The sequence below is a fragment of the Mesoplodon mirus genome (assembly GCF_964341445.2).
Source record: "Mesoplodon mirus genome assembly, chromosome: 2".
NCBI lineage: Eukaryota > Metazoa > Chordata > Mammalia > Artiodactyla > Ziphiidae > Mesoplodon > Mesoplodon mirus.
In genome coordinates this window covers 8,887,082-8,912,961 of record NC_138977.1, presented here as the reverse complement: position 1 = coordinate 8,912,961, position 25,880 = coordinate 8,887,082, and the positions used below count along the sequence as shown (strand labels likewise).

At 40.6% G+C, this 25,880-nt stretch overlaps 1 protein-coding gene across 5 annotated transcripts in view; it reads right to left on the bottom strand.

The window, feature by feature from the left end:
- Window positions 1–25,880, bottom strand: part of SLC10A7 (solute carrier family 10 member 7) — a 252,926-nt gene that overhangs the window by 56,268 nt on the left and 170,778 nt on the right. For 3 of the 5 annotated variants that reach the window (XM_082636696.1, XM_082636694.1, XM_082636693.1), the window contains 2 exons: window positions 19,197–19,232; window positions 634–717 (listed from right to left, as the gene is read on the bottom strand). In XM_082636696.1, coding sequence (XP_082492822.1) covers window positions 634–717; window positions 19,197–19,232 — 120 coding nt within the window. The remainder of the gene's footprint in view (window positions 1–633; window positions 718–19,196; window positions 19,233–25,880) is intronic. The other 2 variants (XM_082636695.1, XM_082636697.1) reach the window with 1 other exon arrangement.

Sequence of the window (25,880 nt, the reverse complement as noted above, 5' to 3'; positions counted from 1 at the left end):
CGCTGTTACTGTGGCTACCTATGATGAAAACAACAATGACAACCTTGGTTTTGAATCTGTATGCTCATAATTGAATTATATGCTCATCATCAGCCTGTTATAAGAAGTTAGGAATTTCTTCTACGAGTCTAATTCAGTAAGAATGATAAGGGAAACTAAACTTTCTAAGGTCTAATTTTAAGAGCTAATAGAATTAAATGTTTATTTTATCAGCTACAAGGTCACAAATACGATCACTGCTATCGGAGGAGCCTAAGAATAAGAAGAAGCCAGTCAAATGCAGATGGTTGTCCCCCAAATGGTCATAATTGCTGAGACCTTATCAGAAATCAAGGTAATGATCTGCTAGATGTTTCCAAGCTAGCTACATAGCTACAAAGAAGGGAAGATAAATTTTAAACATCAAGATTGTGTGCTGGTGTCCCTATATATAGCTATCTGTAAAGCAGATGGATGTTAATTAAAAAAATAAAAAGATGAGACCTTTGTGGCTGAGGAAACCTTGTGTTGGACAGTCTTAGATTTTCATTTAACCATCTCTTCCTCTATCTTTTCTCTTGATTGTCCTGACATTACATAAGAATTCACAATTTGATCTATAAAGAAAAGAGCAGAGAGAATTGGAGACCTTACCTGTCCAATAATGAGGGGAACCACAACAGTCATAAAAAGCTGAGAAAAAATAGATGTAAAAGGCACAGAAGAGGAGGAGTGAAGCTGTAAAACAAGAATACGAGGAGTTAGAATCACTTTAAATCCGTTCTCAATACCGCTGTTAACTAGTGTAATAAATGAATTCTCTCACATGCACAAAAATTTGGTAGCTATATACAAGGAGCAAGTGAAGTTACTTTTATTTTTGAAATTTAGCACGAAATAGACTGAGTAGTTTAATATATAATTTTTATTGGGAGACTAAGATTGAAGAAAAATAACTATTGTTTTGCAATTAACTTAAATTTCTTATTATTAAATACATTTCTGAATTGTAAAGCCATTCTGTGTTCATACTGTGTGTACTCATATGGCATATTTCACCTGTAATCATAGTTTATGTGATTTCTATTTCACCCGTCTGCGGATACCTAAAACAAACAAGTGTGTCTCATTATTTTATTAACGAGATAATATTTTTATTTATGTAAATGAAATAGTTTCTAACTTTCCTACTCCTCCAAAACAAAGGCAATGATTCTCGTATCCTTTAAAATTCATTCTTAAACAAAATCTTGGAAATGGGAAATCCTGAAATGGAACTTATTTTTCAACTTAAAATTTCAACTTAAAATTTCCTAAATTTGATGTCTTAACGTTGTTCAGAATTCCTGTTTTGACTCCGTCCTCATTTTCTGATTCTTTCTTTGCTAATGACGGCAGTCTCAGCTTCAGAAAGATGCTACTGCCAACAGCACAAGGCAGTGTTTCTCTGTGAACACAGTCGCACACTCACATTAACCTCAACTGCCAAGACCTGCTGTCTTCCTATTAACTTTCTAATGTTTTCTCAAAATCTCCTTTCTGGACAAATAGTAGCCTGTTCCATAGTTGTTTATCCCTTTCATGAGTCCCTTCTGCAAACAGGTTCTCCCAAGCCATCAGTGATGATCCCCCTGGCCCTTGGAAGTTACTTTCACCTTCCGCTGCAGACTACACCTCAATTTTCATATTCACCTAAGTTTAGTTAGACTTGGAAATATCTTTTGGAAAGTAATTTTTGTGAAAGATGTGGAGGAGGTAATGATGGAGGGCAGAGAATATTTAATAAAACATATCAAATATTTAGACAAGTGAAGTCAATAGCTCAGAATGAAGTGATGTGGGACCAGTGTTTTCACTGATTTCTGATTTCTGTGTGAACTGGCTTACCAAAATCTTTTCTATGCCCTGGTCTATTTTATAAAACTCTGTCCCCCATCCTCGGCCCCAATCTATACGCACTCAGAAGATCAAGAATGTATGCCCTGTCCGTCAGTGGCCTGCCTCCACTTAATACTGCCTTCACCACTGACCACTGGCTGTCAGTTTCACCCACAAAAAGTGTAGCCTCTAGCCTTTTCCTCCAGAACAAATATAAACGAAAGAAATGCAAGCAGAAAAAATGAAACTGGTGAAGAACACACAGGCTTTGTGGTGTGTTAAATGTTACGTGGCCGTTAGATATTTCTTTTTAGGCAAAACCAAAGTATTAAAAGCTAATGATTACACCCTATTTTAGAGCAACGATGTCTTTGAAGTGCAAGGTATTTAACAAATATATTCTCTCCACAAATATTAACCCTAAGGATGCTCCTGGGGCAAGGACTGAAATAAGGAAAAATATATTTTACAAAGAAACTGAGGCACTGGATAATTAGAAAAATAAACTTTAAAGAACAAAGTTTTCAAGTTCAGAAACATTCAGGTCAATGCTCTATCCATAGGTTTCACAATGTTTGAAGATAGGCAGTAGGGGTCAAGGTGACAACCCTCAAGTAAAAAGCCTTAATTCTTGCCTGAAATCTCATGGGTGATCTCACATATCTCTGTTCCTCTTTTTATCTCAACTTTATTAAGTTATTTAATGTATTTTTTAAATGTTTTCATGAATAATCATATGAAGCTATATTCCCTCTGTCAGCCGAGTGCTTATCCCAGGAACTGGCACAGAGAATATGTACGCAGAAAGCATAAACCTGTGCAGAATGAACAGATGAACTAATTTGTAAACATGGGGTGCTAAAAAGACACAAACTCTTATCCAAAATCATATCCCTGTTTTTTCTAAGAAAAACCACACAAAACTTAAGTATATCTAAAAATCTCTTATTATCACATAGCATTACAAAATCAGTTGGTATTATTCTTTTCACTGCTTGTTTATCACTAGTAACAAAATGAATTCGAACGTGCACCTAGAAACTAAAGGCATCTATTCATGATAAAAACCTAGTGAAGAAAGGACCAGCTCACATGCACGTGTGCCCGTGTAAAACAACAGAGCGAGCCTGGTGGTGCATGTTCCCTCCCTCAGTTCTCCTCCACCCCCTCCTTAGCTCCTTAATGCTGCTCTGGAAGGGAAGACCTAAAACGGATAGAATCCTAACCTGCAAGAGACTTATAGTCCCATTAGCTCTTTTTAAAGATTGAAAACTGAGGTCCAGAGAGAAGCAGCTTGTAATGAACACTTCTAATACCTGTGTTATGATGTGAAATTGGCAGTGCTTCTCAAACACATGCAAGCAACTCTTCAGCCAGATCTGCTCTGTGATAGAAGCCAGATCCACACCAGGAAGGCTGGTTAGTTTAACCATAAAGTATTACTGCAGAGCAATAAACTCAGATCAAATGGAGAGAAAAGTTAAAATGTGATTTCATGTATTGAGTCCATTTGGGGGGTTCTTTTTAATCCTAATTCAATCTAAAAGGGAAGTAGAGGAAAACCCATTTCAACTTTGGTGTTGAAGAATATTCTGTGTTTCACTTTCTAGATCCATCACGTAATAGACCACCTGCATGTTCAGTGTTTGGGAGCCTCTTGTTCCTAGAAGACAGTGGAAAAGGCTATGGGGTGAGGGGGAGGGTGGGAGGTTGTCCATGATCCCCAAGGTCCCTTTGTCCTCGAAACCACCCATGATCTCTGATCCACTTGATTAGGAGCACAGGTTAAAGCAGCCCTCCTCTGCGGCTTTGTCAGATCAGAGGCCAGAGCAAGCTAGCCGGGGATGTAAGTAACTGGGTACACGAAACCAGACTAAGTACGGTGGAGATGTTGGGGAGGAAGTCCTGCAGGGTGGCTTCCTTAGAAGTGGCTCTGAAAGGAAGGAAATCTCAGTCCTGGGGTCTAACTTGGCATAAGTCCTTTCTTTTGAATTGGTCACCAGACTTGTCGCTGTGGTCATTTTGAAATGCAGAGGTCCCCTTGGGGAGGTTCCTGACACTATGAAGTATGCCCTGGCATCCATAAGAAAGAAGAGTGAGCATCTGCATTTGAGAGCATGACCAGAAAATTACAAGACCCAATCATTTTGCATGCAGAGTTGATTTTAACTAAAGCAGAAGGAAATACGCTGCCTGGGCTATTTGGTTCTTCACATTTTAATGAGGAACCTCATGTAGTTTCTATTTCAGAGACCAATGTGTTTGGTCTCTGAAGCATCAATTATTGAAGCATCAATAATTTGCATGTTTGGATAAAGTTGCGGGTTCAGCATAAGCTTGTGTCAAGCAAGTGCTCTGGGCTTCGCTGAGCCACCCGGCAGGTTTAAAGGTTCTACGTCTCACATTGCCAACCCGTGCTTTAAGATATCGCATGTGAAATAAACAAACCAGGCATTGGCTAATCTCTTTCAGGAATATAGTGCTTTAAAGCAGAGAACTCACAATTAGGTTTATTTGTTTTAATCTCATGCTGCGAAGAAACGTTTCAGTGAAAATTAAATATGTGGGAATGTAAGACCTTTGTGTTCAATCATTCAAATGGTAACCGGTGCCTCGTGTGGGCCAGAGGCATGTTCTCAGCCCCAGGGATCCAACAGTGAACAAAAAACCAACCCCCACCCCCACGCCCCGCTCCAGGAGCTGCTTTTTCAAAGTTGAGGTCTGCGGGTCCACCCATCACCAAGTGCACACTCCTTTCTTTCCCCCGCTTATAACTGGAAAAGTTCTAGTCTTTTCCTAAGAATTATTTCAAGCATCCCTTCTTTGGGGATTATTTCCAAACCCTCCTCCCCAAATGCAGGCTCGGCCACCCCCTCTTTTGTGGCTCTGTGTTGCCACTGTACCGCTCAGAATCCTTGGTTGTTCCTGTTTACACATCTGCCTCTCCCGGTAGACTGTATGTTCCTGAAAGTCAGGGACGCGGTCCTTTTCATGTTTATGTTCCGGGTGCCCAGCAGAGTGACTACGTTCTACATCTAGGGTGGTGGTTCTCAAACGTTAACATACCAGACACACCTGGAGGGCTTGTGGAAACACCTGTTCCTTGGTCTCACCTTCAGAGTTTCTGGTTCATAACACCTAGCAGGAAGGACGAGGGGAGGATGGGGAGAATGTGCACTTCTAACCAGACCCCAGGTGATAATGCTGCTACTGCTGGGCTGCGGTTTACCTTTGAGAACCACTGAGTTAGTACACAGTATGTGCTCCAGAATGTGTGTTCACCTAATGAATGGCCACAACACATAGGTAGAAAGAGAGGCTTGACAATGTTTCTTCTTCTTTCTATCCTTCCAGCTTTCGGTAAGTTACAGAGCCCTGCTGAATTCACAGCCCCAAGAAAGGACCAGGAGCCTCGCACCCAATCGTCTCCTATAATTACAGATGTGGTAACATTTATTGTGCACTGCTCTGAACGCCTCATGTGTTGAATGATTGAATATAGCGACCCCTTGAGGTGGGTCTCATTAGTACCTCCATTTTCATAGGAGGAAACCGTGGCACAGAACACTTGAACAGCTTGGACATGGTCACCGTACCTAGAAAGTGACGGAGCCGGGATCTCAACCCAGAAGGCTGTCTCCACCGCCCTCACACTGAATCCTCACATTCCACCGCACATTAACGACAGAGGCGACAGAGCAGTGAGATGGGGGAAGGGGGCAGGAGTGGAGGCCAAAGCTGGCCTCCCCTTACCTCGTCCATGTGAGAGAAAGAGAAGAGCGTCTGTGTGTCTGTACGTGTGTTTTGTGAGGGCTGCGAGGAGACGGGGAGCTGGAGGGCAGAGGCAAAAAGACAGAGGGGAAAAAAGAAGAAAAGGGGATGGGAGGAGACTGGATAAGCAGGGGACGACGGTGCAGCCTTTCTCACCTGGGTGTCTGGATTCGAACCACAGGACACCAAAAATTATTTGAGCAACTCTTTTCTTAACTCCCTCAAGGATGGCACATCACTAGTGCCAGGGTAGATGTGTCAGAAAGAAGTTAATCCAGTACATACAAGGCCTGCTTTAGGGCATTAGGGTTTCACTTTCTAACCTGGCAGAGAAAGGCTGAGTCAGACGAAGCAAGATTGGCGCTATGGATCCATTCAACTTAGCAATTGTTTGATTAGCAAAGAATCTGGGGGGGTCCAGCCAGTGAAACTTTACAGGGCCAGACTAAGCAGACTCAGAAAGACAAATAACTAAATACTTGATGAAGAGACACTGACCGTCTGTAAAATCATAGTTATCAGCCTACAGTTATTAGAAAACAGATGGTGCGTTTTAAATCACTCCTGTAAGTGAGCTGACCTGTAAATCGTCATTAACGCACCAGGTCCTCACTTGCTCTCTGTGTAATCAGCCTTTTATCTCCTACCAGGGAAATCCATTAGCCACAGGCGTTGCAACTATTTGTGTCCCTTCTCAGCTATTAAAACATTATTGTATTCTATAATTCACCCTGGATGATCGGTCTTTGCTTTCATGAGTCCCACATTCAGAGAAAAATGAGAATAGATATTTATAGTTTATACTGTAGAGTAAAGAATGTTAAATCTCCTTTGTGAGGAAATCAGGAAGAAGCCACTTCAGACCTTTATAGAAAGCAGGATGAGTTCCCTTCCAGCCCAGTTCTGGCCCCTCATCTACATTACCCAGAGCCCAGCCCCAGGCGAGGGAAAGAAGGAGGGGACTTGCTTACTATTGGATCTAACTTTCTTGTACCCACACATAGACATTCTGGATGTTCATAAATACTATCCCCTTCCCGTCACAAAGACAAGGCATTCAGACATAAGAAGGGAGAGTGTCCCTAGGCCTTGATCCCCTGAGCCCTTCTACAGTCCAGTCTTTCCCCAGAATCTATAGTCCAGTCTGTCTTTCATTCCATGCGAACTGAACGGATTACTTACATGAAATCAATGACTTAAAGGTATACCAGGCTGACAGGCTCAGTGGAAAAATGACTGTTATTTTTATGAAAATTAAGAATATGGTTGTTAAAAAGCCATATTGATTTGGCTGCATGTATCAAACTAAAGATGGGTTACGGCATGGAACGTCTATATGTAGTTGAGGAAATGATTGCTTTTATTTATTATTTATATATCTAGATGCATGGTATTTTTCCTTCTCTGAGCAACAAAGAATAAAATAGGTTTTAAATGATTTTTTTAAAGATTAAAAAATATGTAAAACATTTCTTTTTGTTATCTGCTAATTTAAAACGTAAGATGAAAAGATTACTTTTCAATAACTGATGGAAACTACATACAATTGTAAGTTCTGTTTATTCAAACAACACAAGAATTGTAGTGAAATGTGCCCAAATGAACTGTAAATCAGCTTATCGCCCACAGAGGAAAGCTGTGCGGAGATGGGCTTCCAGGACATGGCTGGCTAGAGGCAGAGATACACAGAGGCATCTAGAAACAAGCTTTGTCCCTTATTCCCTGACCACAGGATTGGGTCTTGTCAATCCTGAGTTTGGTTCAGGAACCACAGAACCTGCTGTTGCTAATAGTCCCTTAAGGAGACAAAGATTTAAGTTCCTCGAGAAGACGGACCAACAGGCAAGGGTGGTGTAAGGAAGCAGTGTCCTTCTCACTTCAGCCAGATCATAACTGCCTGGGGAGCAGCCGCTGGTGTTGGAGCAGGGACCAAGGTGCAAGGAGAAGCCTGGCTAGGACAGTGCTGCACCTGAGCTCATCCCTTCAGATAAGTCTGCCAAGTCCCAGAGCAGCAGTGGACTTGGCCTCTCTGGGTCAATGGTCCTTGAAAGGGGATGGGGGTGGGGGAGTTTATCAATGTTGCTTCTAGAGCATTTGACAGTGGCTAACCAGGTACTCCCCTGCTTCCCCATTATTTCAACAAGGTCTGGGGGAGCCCCAGGAAGAGCATTTACAAAAGACTCCACAGATTATTTTGCGTTACAAAATTCTCCCTGCGTGAGAAGCATCCCTGCGTGATTTATACACGCAGTCAGAAGATAAGCTGCTCTCAGGCTCGAGGAGATGAGATCCGTCTTACTTGCTTTAGGAACAAACGCTCCTGGGCACATGGTGGAGAGCCCGGCTCTGGGTGGAACAACTGAGGCAATCAATAGGATCATTTCTCTTCAAGTGCTTTATGTTTTATCATCATTTTATACATCGCACACGTATGTGACCATCAGTTATGTAACCATCATTGGGAACATACTACAAAAAATAATCAGAGTACTTGTACATGACACTAATGTCTGTATTTGTTGTTTTTGTTTTTATTGATGGGATCAAAAGTTGAAGGACTTTCTATCACAGGTAGCCAATTACTAGAGAAACTAATGATGACCGTAGCCTTGAAAGCTGCCACGTCTCTCCCCGACCCGGACCTCGCGCTTCTGTGAACTCCTATGAAATTCAGTCTGAATCACATAGTTTAGTAGTTAATTCTTCCTCTAAAATTCTTCCATAGTCTTTATTCTTCTTTACCTACATGAGGTTTAAGTTTCTTCAAGGCAATAATTATGCCTTATTCTGTTTATCTTTCCTATGTTACCTAAAATATATATGTCCAGGAAGTAGTAACTGAGTGCTGATAAAATGTCTTAAAATCACCTGTCTCCTAGGAGGCATGCTTTGTAAGCAAAACCTGGAAGGAACGCTCTCTGAAAGCACCCCGTGTTCTTGACTAGTCTTTGAACCTAAGTTTTCTCATATAGGTGAGGATAATACCTACCTCTAAAGGTACTCATGCTATTCACATGGGAATATGCATAGAGTACCCATTATACCTACTCAATAAAAATTATTTTCCCCCTCTCCCCACCATCCCCCTCCCCTTCTGGAAAAACAAGGTTTCTTTTAAAGTGTCCTGAGAATTCAAGCTGATTGGATTTAAGAACTGCTAAAATGGAAAGTAACAGAAGAGACGGTCAGACGAATGGAGCATACAGTTAGCCTACAAACAGGGCCTGGTGTGAATGCATGGGGGTGCGTGTACATGTTTGCGTGTTATGCACATGTGTGTATATATGTCCAAGTATCACAATGCCTTCTAAAGATCTACTTGATGAGGGGCCAGATTTCTAAGAAATCAAGTCATATAAAATCAATTGATATAACATCAGAGCTGGTGGTGCTCCCACTTACTTAAGGGGCGCTTACATTACTATTGAATGGATAAGCATGAGGGTGAATGTTTTTTATTTTATTTATTTATTTATTTATTTATTTATTTATTTGGCGATACACGGGCCTCTCACCATTGTGGTCTCTCCTGTTGCGGAGCACAGGCTCCGGACACGCAGGCTCAGCGGCCATGGCTCACGGGCCCAGATGCCCCGCAGCATGTGGGATCCTCCCAGACCGGGGCACGAACCCGTGTCCCCTGCATCGGCAGGCGGACTCTCAACTACTGTGCCACCAGGGAAGCCCAGGGTGAATGTTTATTAAATATCCTAAGCAATTGATGTGACCATCCCCACATATGAAGATGGGCTGATCTGTAACTCTGAGAACATGACTTTCAGCAGTGGTCCAAGTTTCCGCCCTTTGTGTTTCCAGGGGTCTTGATGTTGAGCTGACCTTTGTGGCTGGGGTGGAAGTGAGGCCTTGATTTGTTGTTCCAATGGCACAAGCTCAAAGCCCTACTGACTCTCCCCTGCCACGCAGGAACTTATTTAAATAAAAGTGGTCGTCTACAGGATTATGGGGCTTCAGGCCGTGACAATACCAGCTAATATGTGGTTTCCTTAGATCATAATTGCGTAGAATTAGACTGACCTGATCCACGGTGTGAACACAGTTATCTTACCTTCTTTGTCTTAACTTTAGAGGGAGTAAGAGAGAAGTTTAGACGTTGCTTCCTTTCATTCCACACAGTTGCCAAGATGTAGTTGGGAAGAAGGTGTGAGGGAGCTGCTAAGGAGACTTGGGGGGACAGGGGTCTACAAAGGCAGGAGCTTCACGCTGCCCAGTGGACTGTCCCTGACCTCACAGCCTAAGTGCTTGACCCAGCACCAGGGCGTCTGCATCTTCACTACCCACAACACTCCATCTCAAGTTTTCAAATCTCTCTTTTTCAGTCTTCTCTATTATTTGCTGCCAAATAAAAACTGTAATAATGTTTGGTAAACAGAGTGTTAGTGAGAAACCACATCAAAGGAAAGGAAAGATCTGCAAGTTTTAAGTGATGTTAGATATGACCGAGAATCAGAACCACGCACATGAAAAAAACTTGAAGTAAGTAGGAGACTCCTGGAGAAATATTAGAAGTTTCCATCTATCTCTCAAATTAAAACTTTTCCTCAAATTAAAAGTTTTCTTTCAAAAGGGAGCTGTGCTACACTGTTGGTGGGAATGTAAATTGGTGCAGCCACTGTGGAGAACAGTATGGAGGTTCCTTAAAAAACTAAAAATAGAGTTGCCATATGATCCAGCAATCCCACTCCTGGGCATATATCCAGAAAAGACAAAAACTCTCATTGGAAAAGATACATGCACCCCAGTGTTCATAGCAGCACTATTTATAATAGGCAAGACATGGAAGCAACCTAAATGTCCATCAACAGATGAATGGATAGAGAAGATGTGGTATATATATATACAAAAGAATATTGCTCAGCCATAAAAATGAAATAATGCCATTTGCAGCAACATGGATGGACCTAGAGATTATTATACTAAGTGAAGTAAGTCAGACAGAGAAAGACAAATACCGTAAGATATCACTTATATGTGGAATCTAAAATATGACACAAAGGAATTTATCTACGAAACAGAAACAGACTCACAGACAATAGAGAAGAGACTTGTGGTTGCCAAGGGGGAGGGGGAGGAGGGAGAGGGACGGATTGGGAGTTTGGGGTCAGCAGACGCAAACTATTACATATAGAAGGGATAAACAACAAGGTCCTACTGTACAGCACAGGGAGCTACATTCAATATCCTGTGATAAGCCATAATGGAAAAGAATATGAAAAAGAATGTGTGTGTGTGTGTGTGTGTGTGTGTGTGTGTGTGTGTGTATAACTGAATCACTTTGCTGTACAGCAGAAATTAACATTATAAATCAACTATACTTGAATATATTTTTTTAAAAAGCTTTCTTTCAGTAAAAAATTATTGTAAAAAACCCCACTTCTCCTATTAAATAAAATGTTTTCTTTTTTAGTAATCTCCTTTGAAATATTATGATACTTGTGATACAATTTCTACCTTGGATTTTAATTATCTGTGAATATATTCTATTTTCTCTGTTAAATCATAAATTCTTTGAGGGAAGGATCAATGTCAGACTGATCGTTGTAATATTGACAGTGCACAGTAGGCATTCAACACTGAATAAAAGAATGGATGTTTTAATATTATTGAAAAAAATTGTAAGTTATTTGTCATAGCAAATATAAAGTAAAACTTTATGGCTCAGGCTGGAATCCTAACCTTTGAACCACTTATTTATCATTTGAATCATTCTAATCACTGTTCACCCATCTTTCTATGCCCCTCCTTCCAACATTTATTGAATATTTGGCACCAGAGATAAGTTAATGAATAAGATATTCATGGTTCCTGGTCCAGGAGGACAAAATCTAGTGGCTGCTTACCACTGGGAACATTGATTCAGAAGGACAATTCACATGGGATTTCAAGTAATGAACTTATAAGTATAGTTTTTAGCTAGACAAGGCCTTTATTTACCCTTACAGATTGGAACTTCATGGTCTGATACACATCCACTAACAAAATAAAGACAATAATTTCTGCCCCTGCCAATAGCAAAGGTATGTTATCAAGGAAATTGAGGTGATATATGTAAAAAACACTTTGAGTCTTAGGAGTTAATGGTGCTATTTCAGGACGTTTCACTGCACTCATTGCCAGCCATGGTAAATATTGGATTCATTTATATACAAGTTTATAAGATGATTATAGAATCTTAAAGTTTTAAGACTCAGCCCATCATTAAGGTCTGGACTAGCTGGACCATCACTGCATTTCATCAGATAAGTGCTTTTGCAAAACCTTGACATCCTTCCTGGCATTATTTTCTATTTTCCTTTATTAAGTGTCAAATTTAAATAACTAGCATCTGCTGGTTCCTTACAGTTTACAACAGGCTTTCCCATAAATGAACTCATTTCATCTTATCATAATTCTCACTTTACAGAGGTAAAAACCGAGGCTAAGAAGGGTAAAAGAAAATCCACTCTTCACAACAAATACTGGCTGCAGATTGAACCAAAACGGGATGCTTTCTCCCCATACCATGCCACCCCTGCACAACAGACTGTGAGGGAAGTGAAGTCGGTCCCTTCAAAATGGCTTTACAATAAGGAATGTGGCCCTGAAGGTAGAGCGTGTGATGAGGACATACGAGTCTTAAAAGTGGTCCCAGCCTAACTCTGAACAGAGGCACCTGTCCACCTGTCCAACTGTGATGTAGTGATATAGTAAGAAATATATATTTGGTCTTTGTCCCCAATTCCTAGCACAGAGCTTCTAAAACCCTCAGAACTTCCTGAGGGATGGGATGATAAGAGTGTCTTTTGTTACATTATTTGGGTTTTGTCCCCAGTACCTGGCGCAGAAGGGTTCAGAGAGCTTCCGGGTTGGTGAATGCACCCATATGCAGGGTGGGTGGCACACCCCAAACTCCATGGGACAGAAACTCCTACACTTGGGACCGTTCTGGACCTTGCTCTATGTGCCTCTTCATCTGGCTGTTTATTTGTTTCCTTTATAATTAACCGGTAATAATAAATAAAGTGTTTCACTGGGTTCTGTGAACAGTGGTAGCAAATTATTGGACCTGAGGAGGGGGTTGTGGGAGCCCCCTGATTTGTAGCCAGGTCGGACAGAAGTGTGGGTAACCTGGAAACCACTACTTCTGATTGGCACCTGAAGACCTGAAGTGAGAGGCAATCTTGGGAGACTGAGCCCTCCACCTGTGGGGTCTGCATCACCTCTGGGAAATTAGTGTCAAAATGAATTAAATTGTAGAATACCCGGTTGGTATTTGCAGAGAATTGGAGGATCGTTTGGCATGGAAAACCCACACCTTTGGTGTTCGAAGTACTGTGAGAAGAGAAAACAGTTTTTCTTTGCCGAGCATCCATTCAAAAATGCTTTCAAGTGGCTTCCATAGCCAGGCATTATTTTGAGCAGTGGGGTTTTAGCAGTGACCAAAACATAAAGTCTCTACTATCTTGTATTGCTTTGCTCTAGTTAGGGAAGATGGATAATAAACAAATTAACCAGTGATTAAGATGTCACGTGATATGTGCTAAAGAGGAACAATTAAGAATGGTAGGTGGGGAGAGAGTGATGGAATATATTATTCCTAAATAATAGGAATTATTATTCTTCTCCTCTAAAATGACATCTGACCAGAGACCTGATGAAAGTGAAGGAAGGAGCCGTGTGGATACCTGGAGTGGGGAGAATCCAGGCTGAGCCAATGCCAAGTGTAAAGACTCAGGATGGTCCTTGGTGCTGCTGGACCATAGCACTGCACTTGCCCATTCCATTCACTCTGCCGCATGACTGTTTCATGTCTTTGCCTTTCTCATCAAATCTCCAATAGCTCCTTGCCTTTTCTTGTCCTCTACCCCTAACCTTGCTTGCCACTTCACTGAGAAAACAGAACCAGAAGAGAACTTAACAAGCTCCTATAATTACATCATCCAATTTACTGGCATCCCTGCCTATATCCCATGGCTTCCCTTCCATGACTCTGGATGAACTATCTGTGCTTAGGAGGCCATACTCCCTTTACACACTAGAACTCATCCCCTTCTCCTACTCAAGGACATGGGTCCACGAATTCTCCCCTCTTTTTTTCTGTATCAAATTTTCCTTCTCTAACTGGATTAATCTATCGATACAAATGTGCTAATAATCTTCCCAACTTAAAAAAGAATCCTCTCTCAGTCCTTCATTAACTTTGTTGCTCTCCCATTTTCTGCACACTTTACAGCAAAATGATCTGTCTTTAACTCTTCTTTCTTCATTTATTCTTGAACCAACTTCAATAAGGCTTTTACCTCCAAAACTCTGCTGAAATAGCTCTTGTTAAGGTCTCCAGTGGCTTCCATCTTGTTACAATCAATGGCTAATTGTTGGACTTCATTTTATCCGAATTATTACCAGCATTTGAAGTAGTTGACCATGCTCCCCTTTTTGAAACACATGCTCTGCTAGGCTTCTAGGACATTAAAATCTCTTGGTGTTCTTCCTTGGTCTTCTTTGCTGACCTCTTAATATTAGAATACCCCAAATTCAGTCCACTGATACCTCTCCATCTCTATTCTCTTTTGCTGATCTCATCCAGCCTAACTCAAAATCCATCTCTATGCTGAATTCTCCCAAATGTGTATCTCTAGAGATACATACACACAGAAAGTCCAGACCCTTTCTCCTGAATTCCAGACATATAGTCAACTGCTCACTTGACTTCTCTACTTAGATGTCTGAAAGGCATCTTAATCCAGACATGTCCAAGACTGAATTTGTTGTGAGTTCCATCAACTTGTTCGACCCTACAGCCTTCCCTATCTTAGTAAACAGCAATTCCATACTTCAAGTTGCACAGGTGTGGAGTCATCCTTGATTCTTATCTTTCCCTCATAATTTTCATTCAATCTCTCAGTTCTTTCAGGAAAATAAAGAACTACCTCCCACCAGATTTATTCAACCACGCTGGCCCAAGCTAACGGCATCTCTTGCACTAGCTTTCTAACTGGTCTTCCTGTCTCCACCATGATCCACTTAATGATCTACTCTCAACCCAGCATCCAGAGTCACCCTTTTAAAGGGAATGTCAGAACATGCCATTCCCTTGATCAAAACTCTTTCAGTGGTTTCCTGTCTCTCTTGAATTACAATTCAAAATCCTTACAGAGGACTTTAAGGTCCTCTATCATTTGGCCTCTGCTATGTCTCTGACCTCATCTCCATCTACTCTCTCCTTGCTCACTCCATTCTAGCCACACTGGCCTCCTTGCTGTTCCTTAGGTACCAGGCACACTCTCAGGACCTTTGCACTTGTTGTTCCTTCTACCTGGAACATTCTACCACCAGAAAGCTCACTCCGTTATCTCCTCTAGGCCTTTGCTCAAATATTGTTTCTCAGTGAATCCAACCTCCCAACCCACTTCCCTTCCTTACTTTATTTTTTCTTTAGCACCCATCTTACACAATACATTTTTACTTACTTGTTGGTTGCTTCTTTCCACTAGTATATAACCTCCATTAGAGCAAAGATGCATCTGTTTTGCTCACTGCTATATCCTTGTCACCCAGGAAAGTGACTGGTATATCGGAAGAACTCAATACGTATTACTGAATGAGTGATGAGTAAGTTAAAATAACTTTTTGGAGGAACTGTGCCATAAAAGAGTGCACAGAAATGGACTACAGGTAGGATAAGGTGAAATTTAATTTTTACAATGTGTAATATTACAGAATGCTTACATGCTGATAGAAATGATCCAGCAGAGATAGAAAATTTAATGACATAGGAGAAAGAGGGAAATTTGTGTGGCTCCTATTGTTAAGTAGGCAATAAGGGATGGCACAACTGGAGGGACTGGCCTTAGATGGGAGCAAAGATAGTTTATCTATGGAAGGAGGAGAGAGGTGAAAAATATAGATGTAAGTAGGCGGGATCTTGTAAATGTCTCTGATTGCTTCTGACTTCCCCATCAGCTGGTTTCCTTTCTGCATCAGCTGAGATGAAAAAAGAGAAGAGGCACTGGAGATTTGAGAAGCAAGGAAAAGGTGTGAAATGATTCTCTAGAGATTGGGGATGTGCGTCAGTTCATCAGTTTGGGGAAGGGAGTAGGATTGCCAGGCTCATTTACAATTAGTTGCCATGAATTTCGACTGAGATCAGTCAGCATGAGAGTGGGTGCTCCCGCGTGTTCAGGTACAAATACAGAAAGGTGTAGAGCTGGATTTAAGCAGGCCTGGCACTTGCCAGACAAATAGCAAGCAGTAAGAGATGAGCGAGGTTGTTGACGGTGTATGTAATAAAGTAATTACAATGATGGACCATGAGATCTAGGCTAGGTCAGATGGAATCTTAGGGTAAGAAGGTGAGGGTAGGGTGGATTCGTTAGAAGCATTGAAGGTGATAAGGTAAATAAATGAGCCCTTCTGGCGAGTTTGAAGAATTCTTAATCTGGGGAGTAAGTCACAAAGATAGCAGCTGCTAGGAGGAGAAGACATTTGAAAATAGGATTATGGAAGGATGCTATCATTGGCAGTAATAAGTCAAAGGTCTGACTGCAGGGGTGACTGGATGAGATGAGGGAGAAGGCAATCTCACTGGTGAAAGGGGTCAAGAATTTAGAGGCCAGCGTATTGGGAAGGTCAACTATGTGAATACTGAAAACACCAAGAATCAATCCAAGTGTATTGTTAAAAAGAAGACAATGGAAAGGTGCTAACATTTTTCTGGACTCTTAGAGCGTGACCTGGTGTTCCACTGACAATTACAACAAAGAGCAGCAGCAGGTAATATAGGTGTACTGGCATAACCTTTAAAGGTCATAGGGGATTTTATGGAGAAGGCATGGGAAGTGATCTGGGATTGGTAAAGAGGAACAAGAAAGACACCTTATCCCATTTCAAGGCTCAGTGATATGAAAGATGCCAGCAGCAAAAACATGAATAAGAAGACAGGTTTCAGTTGGAGCAAGATGGTAAAGGGAACATTCTGAGAAGATGTTAAGAATACAGGGAACTGAGTCTCCATCAGCAAAAATGGCTTTTACTAGCTACTGTGCCTGACTATCCAGAAATTTACACTTTCAAGATATGATTTTTAAAAAAAGACAATTCAATTTTCAGGGGTTGTATTAGCTTTTTTGACTTCTGTAATGAAATATCATAAACTGGGTGGCTTAAAACAACAGAAACATATTGTTTCACAGTTGTGGAAACTGTAAGTCTGAAATCAAGCAAGGCCATGCTCCCTCTGAAATCTCTAGAGGAGAATCCTTCCTTGTCTCTTCTAGCTTCTGATGTTTGCCGGCAACCGCTGGTGTCCCTTGGCCTCTAGACCCGTCTCTCTAATCTCTTCCTCCATCGTGATGTGGCATTCTCCCTGTGGTTCTCTGACTCCTGTTCTTTACGGACAGCAGTCATATTGGATTAAGGACCCACCCTGTACCACTATGACTTCATCTTAACTAATTACATCTGCAACACCCCTATTTTCAAATAAGGTCACATTCGGATGTACTAGGGATTAGAACTTCAACTTATCTTTTGGAGAATCACAATTTAAGCCACAACAGGGGTGTTGATGAAAAACACTACATCTTTAATGAAATGTGTTCCTATTTTAAGTCGCTCAGGCTTTTCTCTCCTGCTAAGTGAAGCCTGGTCACCCAAGTATTTAAGCAACTCCCATTGTTCGTAAAATGAACAGGCAAAAAATATTATATACTGTGCATGCGATTTCAAGTCATGTAACACAGAAGTAACTACTGATGTCATGTGACAGTGCCATTGAACCTAGTGGGACAGCCCAGTTAGCTCAAAAGGGAGGCATTAAACTTTTAAGTTGAGGGTCTTGGGGTCTCTTTCACTATTCCTGTAGCTCGATGATTTAAAAAGGTTGAACCAACTAAAGCTCACAAGTCTAGGGTCTAAGAGGGGAGGCAAGTTTGCATGATGCCATTAATATTAACCAGCTGGGAATGTCTTGTTACGGCATGGAGATGTGAAGAGAGGGAGAAAAGTACGCATCTGGTTCTTTTAGTCACAGCTGAAACAGTGTCTCAGGAATTCCAGACTCTGAGATACTCAAAAGTGCCACCTAGGTCTTAGCCCCCTAGTTGTGGCTGTGACTTCTCTCGTGATCTTCTTTGAAGAGTCCTCTGAGTAGGAGATGCTACTCTTCTGCAATGGACAAAACCTAGGCTACGTAGTCACTTATTGGACACTTTCTATATGGCCAGCTCTATGCTACTTCTCTGACTCACTGCTGGGGGGAACCCCAGGCTGGCCTGCATACTGTGCCTGCTGAGTGCTGCTCCTGGGAAATTACGATCCCAAGGCTTGGAAAAAACACTGAGGGACGATCCCAGGTCCTCACATCTAGTGAGCAGGTAGGTACATACCAACCAAGTCTTTTTTTCCCAAAGAGACATTCACTTCAGTTTCAATTTGACTCACTGCAAATTCTGAATTGCTGAGTCTAAATTAATGAGGTTTGTGATGCTGTGGGAAGTGATCTGATTATTTGACTCTCCTTACCTTGTTAGGATGGAGCTAGCATTTCAGAAGGGATGGTAAGGCTGAGGGTTATTACTGGAAGGTAATGTCTTTCATGAAAGATGCAAAATCCAACTGTTTAGTAGGGCATCTCTCCCTCTCCACTTCCTACACAGCTTGTAAGAAATGAAGTCCCACATTCTATTATGCTAATTGAATTTCAACTTGGGTAATTACCCTATAATTAAATAAATTTGCCCCATAGTTTTAATTCACTGACAAATAGTGCTAATCAAACAGCTACATTTCACTCCCAGAAATGCATCCCTACTCTATTTCAGTGATGAGTGGAGTGATTTATATTTGGGAGATGTGTGTATGAAAAATGCACAGTTCATAAAATATTTTAGGTATCATTCATGGTTACATATGCTTTTCTCAGCATGAGATAACATTAATTTCTATAATAATCTCTCATCTAATTTCTCATATGCTTAGTGCCAAAAGAAATAAGACAGCTAATTAGCATTTCTTATTTTCAGAACAATTTTTAATTGGTTTGCCAGTAGCTTGTATTTTTTCTTTCTAAAACACATTTCATCATCCCTGGGAGACAGACTGGGGTAGGTGTTATTGTTTCCCATTTTACAGATGAAAACACCGAGGCAGTATTCCCCGAAGTGAGGAAGCCAGTTCCTATCAGTACCAGCACAGGAAACTAAACTTTGTCTGGTCCCCTGGACCAAGGCTCTTTCAATCAAACCCTTGGTCACTAGCAATCACTTCAGTCTCACTAGTGAGAAAATAAAGTGCAGCACATTTTTGACCTACGTCACAGGTCATTAATTTGTAATAATTAATGATTTAGCCAGGAGTCAGAGGCCAAAGAACTGGGTCCTGTTGCTCTCCTTGGGCCATGAGACTACAGAGATTCTTTGTGTCTCCATGTTATGACTTGGTACAGCTCAACTAGAAGAACAGTTCAAAATATGATGCAAGATTCAAATTTCAATTTACTTCTAAAGACCTTTCTTAAAGGGTTGTAGATGGCTGTTAATAAAGGATATTAAAAACAACATCAAAATACTCACAAAAAGCAGCAGTAGCAGGGGTGTTACAACGATGCCCTGAAAGAAATGAAAGAGATGATGATCATTTATCAGCCTGGAAAGCAGCACACTTTCTTTGCCATTTTAAACTCTGATGCATGGAAATGCTTATCCTTCTCATTTCTGTTTAATAAAATCTAGGAGATAAAGAAGAGGGAGCCCCACTCTTGGCTCTCCCAACCATAAAGCCTTAGCATCTCTAGTATAATTATTCATATCTGGCATCATTTAAAGTACAACCACCAATCTTCCTTAAACTCGTCTTGCCTTTTTTAAGCCTAAGTTCCCTTCCACGTTGCATATGCATCACTTGGGTGGAAGCTGGCAAGATTTCTCACTCCAAGGCTTTCAACTCTAACTTGGATAAAATGCCCCTTTTCAAGAGAAGACAGGTGGTTTAGTCCCAGTTGGGGTCCTCTCCTGAGCAAAGACCACGTCAGTTGTGATGAATGGGATGTCATGATTTTGTAATGTGAACTGATCTCCCCTAGGAAATGAGCTGAGATCTCAAAACTCATTTCACTTGATTGGACTCATGTCTCCATGGTGGAAAGCAAGTCTTTCATCTAATTCAGCCACCCAGGACCACCTCAGTCCCTCTGCCTCCAGAGGCAGGAAGGAGCAAAAGATTTGTTTTCTTCGATGACAGGGAACAGTTTGAGGCTGTTGTTGATGAGGCAGGATACAAGCTTTTAGGATTCTTGAAGGTAAATCTTTAAAACTAGGTGTTTGAGTTGGGAGTTAACATGACAGGTCTCGGTTTTACAGCAGCAGCTGATGATTTGCCCCCTTAGTTGTTCCTTTATCTCTCAACACTTTATTATGATTTATACAAGAAAAAGCAGTTCATACTTTTATTAATGACTTCTACTTGGAACTTTAAAATTCCAAAGTCTGTGTGTGTGTGTGTGTGTGTGTGTGTAAGTGAGAGAGACAGAGACAGAGACAGAGATAGACAGACAGACAGACAGAGACTATACTGTGCCCAGGATCGAGGTCTGGGACCACTTCATTACTTTTGGGAAAAAGTCCTTTTGCTATTAATATATGGAAGCCCTTTTGTCATTACAGTAACTAAATTCTTTTGGATGTGGCCCAAAGGGAACGGCTTACCTTATATGAATATTGCTACCATAATTTTCTTAGGCATATACACATGTGAATATCCACACAGACTTGTTTTATTGTTAAATAATAGAATAAATGCTTCTTTATTGTGCAAACTTTCACAGCTAGCTAGCAATAAGGAATACCACATTTTTATTCAAGTGTTATATTTTAAAATCTACTTATTAAAACATGTATTGTGGTTTATCAGCTCCACTGGTGCCTCTGAAGCAAGGTCTCATCAGCACCATTTAGAAGAGCTCAATGTGCAAAATGCCAAAATAATTTTTAAGAGTTACTGTCCTTCAATAACATGGAACCTATTCAGACTCTAGAAGGAATTCTGAACTTTGTGAGGTCATGTAGAAATGGAAATATCTGGCTGTTTCAGTCTAGGTGGGAGCCATCTGATTTCAAGTCAATTTGTTTAAATGTCTATTGAATATCCACTTACATGCCAGGCATGGTTCCAAATAATTAGAAGAATTAATGAAAACTGATCCGGTAGAAAGGGTGTTAGGATATTGCAGGAAGAAGGAAGGACATTTGCAAAGCTATGAAGTTGAGCAGGGAGGGAAAAAAAGTATCAAGTGGAGAATTCAGATACCAGATCATCAAAGGCCTTGGAGGCCAGGAGAGGGAGCTTGGAGTTGATCCTTCCAACAATGTCAAACTATTCTGTGGGCCAAAGGTTTGTTTGGGTTTTTTTGTAAGATGGCTCTAGTAGTACTTAGTTGTCTTTAACTTCATTTGAAACAATTTTGTTAGATTGTATTGTGACAGCTGTCATATCAGCGTGCATTTTAAAAGAGACATCACAATTGGTGAATTTTTGTGTAGCCATTTTAATATTGAAGATGGAAGAAAAAAGCAACATTTTCTTCATATTATGCTTTATTATTTCAAGAAAGGTAAAAACACAAAGAAAGATTTGTGCAGTGTATGGAGAAAGTGCTGTGACTGATTGAACGTGTCAAAAGTGGTTTGTGAAGTTTCGTGCTGAAGATTTCACGCTGGAGGATGCTCCACAGTTGGGAAGACCACTTGAAGTTGATAGCGATCAAATCAAAACAATAACTGAGAACAATCAATGTTATACCACGTGGGAAAGAGCCGACATACTCAAAATATCCAGATCAGGCGCTGAAAACCATTTGTACCAGCTTGGTTATGTTCATTGCTTTGATGTCGGGGTTCCACATAAGTTAAGCAAAAAAACCCTTCTTGACCATATTTCCGCATGCAATTCTCTACTGAAACATAATGAAAACGTTCCGTTTTTAAAACAAATTGTGACAGGCGATGAAAAGTGGATACTGTACAATAATGTGGAATGGAAGAGATCATGGGGCAAGCGAAAGGAACAACCACCAACCACACCAAAGGCCGGTATTCATCCAAAGAAGGTGATTTGTGTATATGGTGGGATTGGAAGGGAGTCCTCTATTATGAACTCCTTCCAGAAAACCAAACAATTAATTCCACCAAGTACTGCTTCCAATTAGACCAACTGAAAGCAGCACTCCACGAAAGGCATCCAGAATTAGTCAACAGAAAATGCATAATCCTCCAACAGGATAATGCAAGACCACATGTTTCTTTGATGACCAGGCAAAAACTGTTACAGCTTGGCTGGGAAGTTCTGATTCAACTGTCGTATACATCAGACATTGCACTTTCGGATTTCCATTGATTTCGTTCTTTACAAAATTCTCTTAATGGAAAAAATTTCAATTCCCTGGGAGACTGTAAAAGGCACCTGGAACAGTTCTTTGCTCAAAAAGATAAAAAGTTTGGGGCAGACGGAATTATGAAGTTGCCTGAAAAATGGGAGAAGGTAGTGGAACAAAAGGGTGAATATGTTGTTCAATAAAGTTCTTGGTGAAAATGTAAAACGTGTCTTTTATTTTTACTTAAAAAACCGAAGGCACTTTTTGGCCAACCCAATATGAAAGGGGGGTATAATGAGTTAGTAAATGGAGAATGAATTTGACTTTGCTTCTAACCTAGCCACTTTTACCCTTGTTATCTATCAGTTCACCTAAATTCAGATAAAAGAAAATAGAAACTTATATTAATGTTAATTATGGAATTTCAATAGCACGAATAACACTTCTGAGAAACAGTGTGGTATCTGTGATAGGATAAGAATTTTCCCCCAGGAAGAAGGTTGAGCATTGTCACCACTCTGGGAACATCTGTCTTGTATTAAAGGGGTCGAACCCACACTGGTGTCATATAACACGTGGGCACCCATATTCTTCCTGGTGCCCATTTCATTTTCCTTTGCAATAGTGGGACAGTAACAGTATGGTAATAATATCAGTACTACTAATGGTATTTTGCTTCAGTACTTTTATGAACGTTTAAAAATTTGACCTTCCTCTACTGAAATAGTTGGTTTCCATAATAGCCCCACTTTATGGATGACGAAACAGGTTCAGAAAAGCCAAGCAACTAGCTCAAAATCACACAGGAAATAAATGTCAAAGCTTGGACTAGAGCCTCCTTTGTCCAGCTCCAAATCCTGAACTGACTCCAGTAGAGCACTGCTCTCTGGGTAGCAGATTAACCAGTACAGTTTCCTACAGAGTTCTGCTAAGGACACATATGTCATGATTAGTTGCTATATGACCTTGGCTTCCAGCTGATCACCAATTCTTAGAGATGGTCTCGTTCTGGAAGGGAGAGCACTATTATCTCCAGATTTTCCTGCTTGAATATTTCAAGTATACGGTCACCAACACACAACAGTTCTTACAAGGACTTACGATATTTGTTGCTAAGACATTAAGTTTCCTAGTGAATAGGATGTATCTTCTAATTCTAGATTCACAATTCCTCATTATTTTCTCTAGAATGGCTGTTCAAGTTCATTAACTAAGAATGAATTGTTGCACAAAGCTGAAACTTGCTTTTCAGTTGTATTAGGAAATGAGTCAGCCATGGTGCCGTTAATCCTGACAAGAGCACCATAATTAAGTTTTGGTGAAGTTGTTCTAATTATTATAAAATAATACCAGCTAATATTTATGGAGTACTTGTATTAGATGACGCGCTAAGGACTTTATGTGTGTTATCTTATATAATCCTTACAACACTATACAGTAGGTGCTGATATTATCCCCATCTATTAGGGAAGGAAACTGAGTCTCAGAGACACTGAGTGAATCAGGAAAAGGCAATGTCAGGAATTCAATCTCTATCTCCCTGACTCCAGAGCCTGTGATCCTGAATTATGTAAATAAAATCTTTGCAATCTTACACTATTTCCCAAGGTTTATATTTTAAGAGTAAACCTAAGAGGAGCTTCAAACTCAGTATGTCTTTTTGATGACATGAAACAAATTGAGATATAAGCCTTTGTGTGACATGGCTGATACATTTTTTTAAAGTAGCATTTTTGCAAATATCCATGGCAAATAGCAATGGTAAAAAGGGTAAACTAAAAAGTGAAACTGTAACTGCAATAGTCACTGGAAGCTGGAAAATCAAATAAACATGCTATTTGCTCTTAAATATATCTGATTCCTTCTCCTTTCTCGTTCCCAAGGAAATTCTATACAGATGGTTAAAACCAAAGAAGTGGTAGACAGGCACTTCTAGCAAAAGATGTTACCCAACTCCTTGCAGATTCAAGGTCAAGCATAGTTTTAGCATCCTTGCAATTGAGACGGTGTGTTAAGCTTTCTTTTTGCAATACCTGAAGAAGTCAAGTCACAAAGTGTCTGACTTTGATTATCTCTTAAAAACCTTTAGAAAATCCATTTACACCTCTGATGTGAATGACCAGGTGAATATATTTCAATGACTTTAGTGAAAAGGAAAAAAAAAGTGTCAAACCCGAGACACTGAGATTTAGTCACATTAAAATACAAACCAGCATCACTCCCCAAATAACAACAAAATCAACGACAAAACTGTGAATACACTTCTCTCGGGACTAGGGCTTGTAAAAAAGGCAAAACTGAAGTAAATTATCAATTTTTAAAAGGAGAAAAAATTATCAAAAGGCTTCGCTGCAATAACTGTTGTGATCACAGAGCTACTAAAACTAACATAAGGCTTCTGTCTCCAGGATATTAAATGCTGAGCCTTGGAAATGGTGCTTTTTATTTTTTAATTAAACAGCAATAACTCAATTTTCACAAAATAACAGAATCTCAGTTTTGTAAAGGATCTTAGTTGAGGCTGGTCCAGTCCTCATCTGAAACGGGACCCTCCTCTCTCTCCCTCACTTGCTCCTGATGTGAGGCTGTGATGGCCACGCCTTTGCCAGAGGACCTGCAGACAAGCAACTGTTCCTGCTCTCAAGGCAAACACTGCCCCGGCTGACGTTCTTTCACAGTGAGAAGCTCTTTCTCAATCTGAGCCCAAACCACTTCCACTGATGCCCTGTCTTTCCCTTGCAGCAACTTAGGGCACATCTCACCCCTCCTTTCTTGTGATGGCCTTTTAGCTGCTGCTTTTAAATGGTGTACATAAAATCTCTGCACTCAAACTATTTCCTCAGGCCTGTAGTTTAGGAGTAATGCTGCAGTGAGCATTTGGGTCCCCATACTAAGTCTTGTCCAGGCTAAAAGTCCTCAGGCCCTCCCACTGTTCCTCCTGGCGGGGAAGGGTGGTTCCGAGCCTTCTTTTAGACATCATCTTATCCAGATGAATTTAAGAGTCCACAGCACTTGCTTAATAAAAATTGACCAAAACTTGGAAATAAGGCCAAATGAGGACCGCATGTCCTTTCAAAGTCACCCTGGAGATTTGTCTAATGGGCCAATCCAAGGATTACTTACTTAATTTCCTAGAGGGATATACCTTTGTTTGACTTCTACTTACTAGTGATTAGGGCCCAGACTATGAAATTACATGTTAACTTACAAAGCTTTGTCCAGTAGAGATGGAAATAATTTCTATCTAGTAGAAGAACAACCACAAAGGTTATGGTTTTATTACCCTGCAGAAATTAGCTGGTTTCATCTCTAACTCAGCAAACTTATTTCGGTATGCTTTTCTGATGGACCAAATAACCCCTATTCCTATCATTTCCTTGAAACCATCTTTATTATCCTGCCGGCTCCCTCATTATTCAGTTAAATAAATATTTGACAGACGTCCATTCTATATTTATAAAAAAAAGTCATGTTTTCAACTTTTGAAGATTATGCTTTGACAACTCCTTTACTCTGAACCTTGCTTTTACGTTAATGCAAAGATCACTTTTTTTTTTTTTTTAAGATTAATACTAACTTAAACTCGCAGGTTGTCTTCATATTTTGTTCTGTGGTCAGTATGTAGTGATATCTTAAAAAGTAATAGTAAAGTTTAATCTTCAAGAATGAAATTGTGGGCTTCCCTGGTGGTGCAGTGGTTGAGAGTCCACCTGCCGATGAAGGGGACACGGGTTCGTGCCCTGGTCCGGGAAGATCCCACATGCCGCGGAGTGGCTGGGCCCGTGAGCCATGGCCGCTGAGCCTGCATGTCCAGAGCCTGCGCTCCACAATGGGAGAGGCCACAACAGTGAGAGGCCCGTGTACAGCAAAAAAAAAAAAAAAAGAAGAA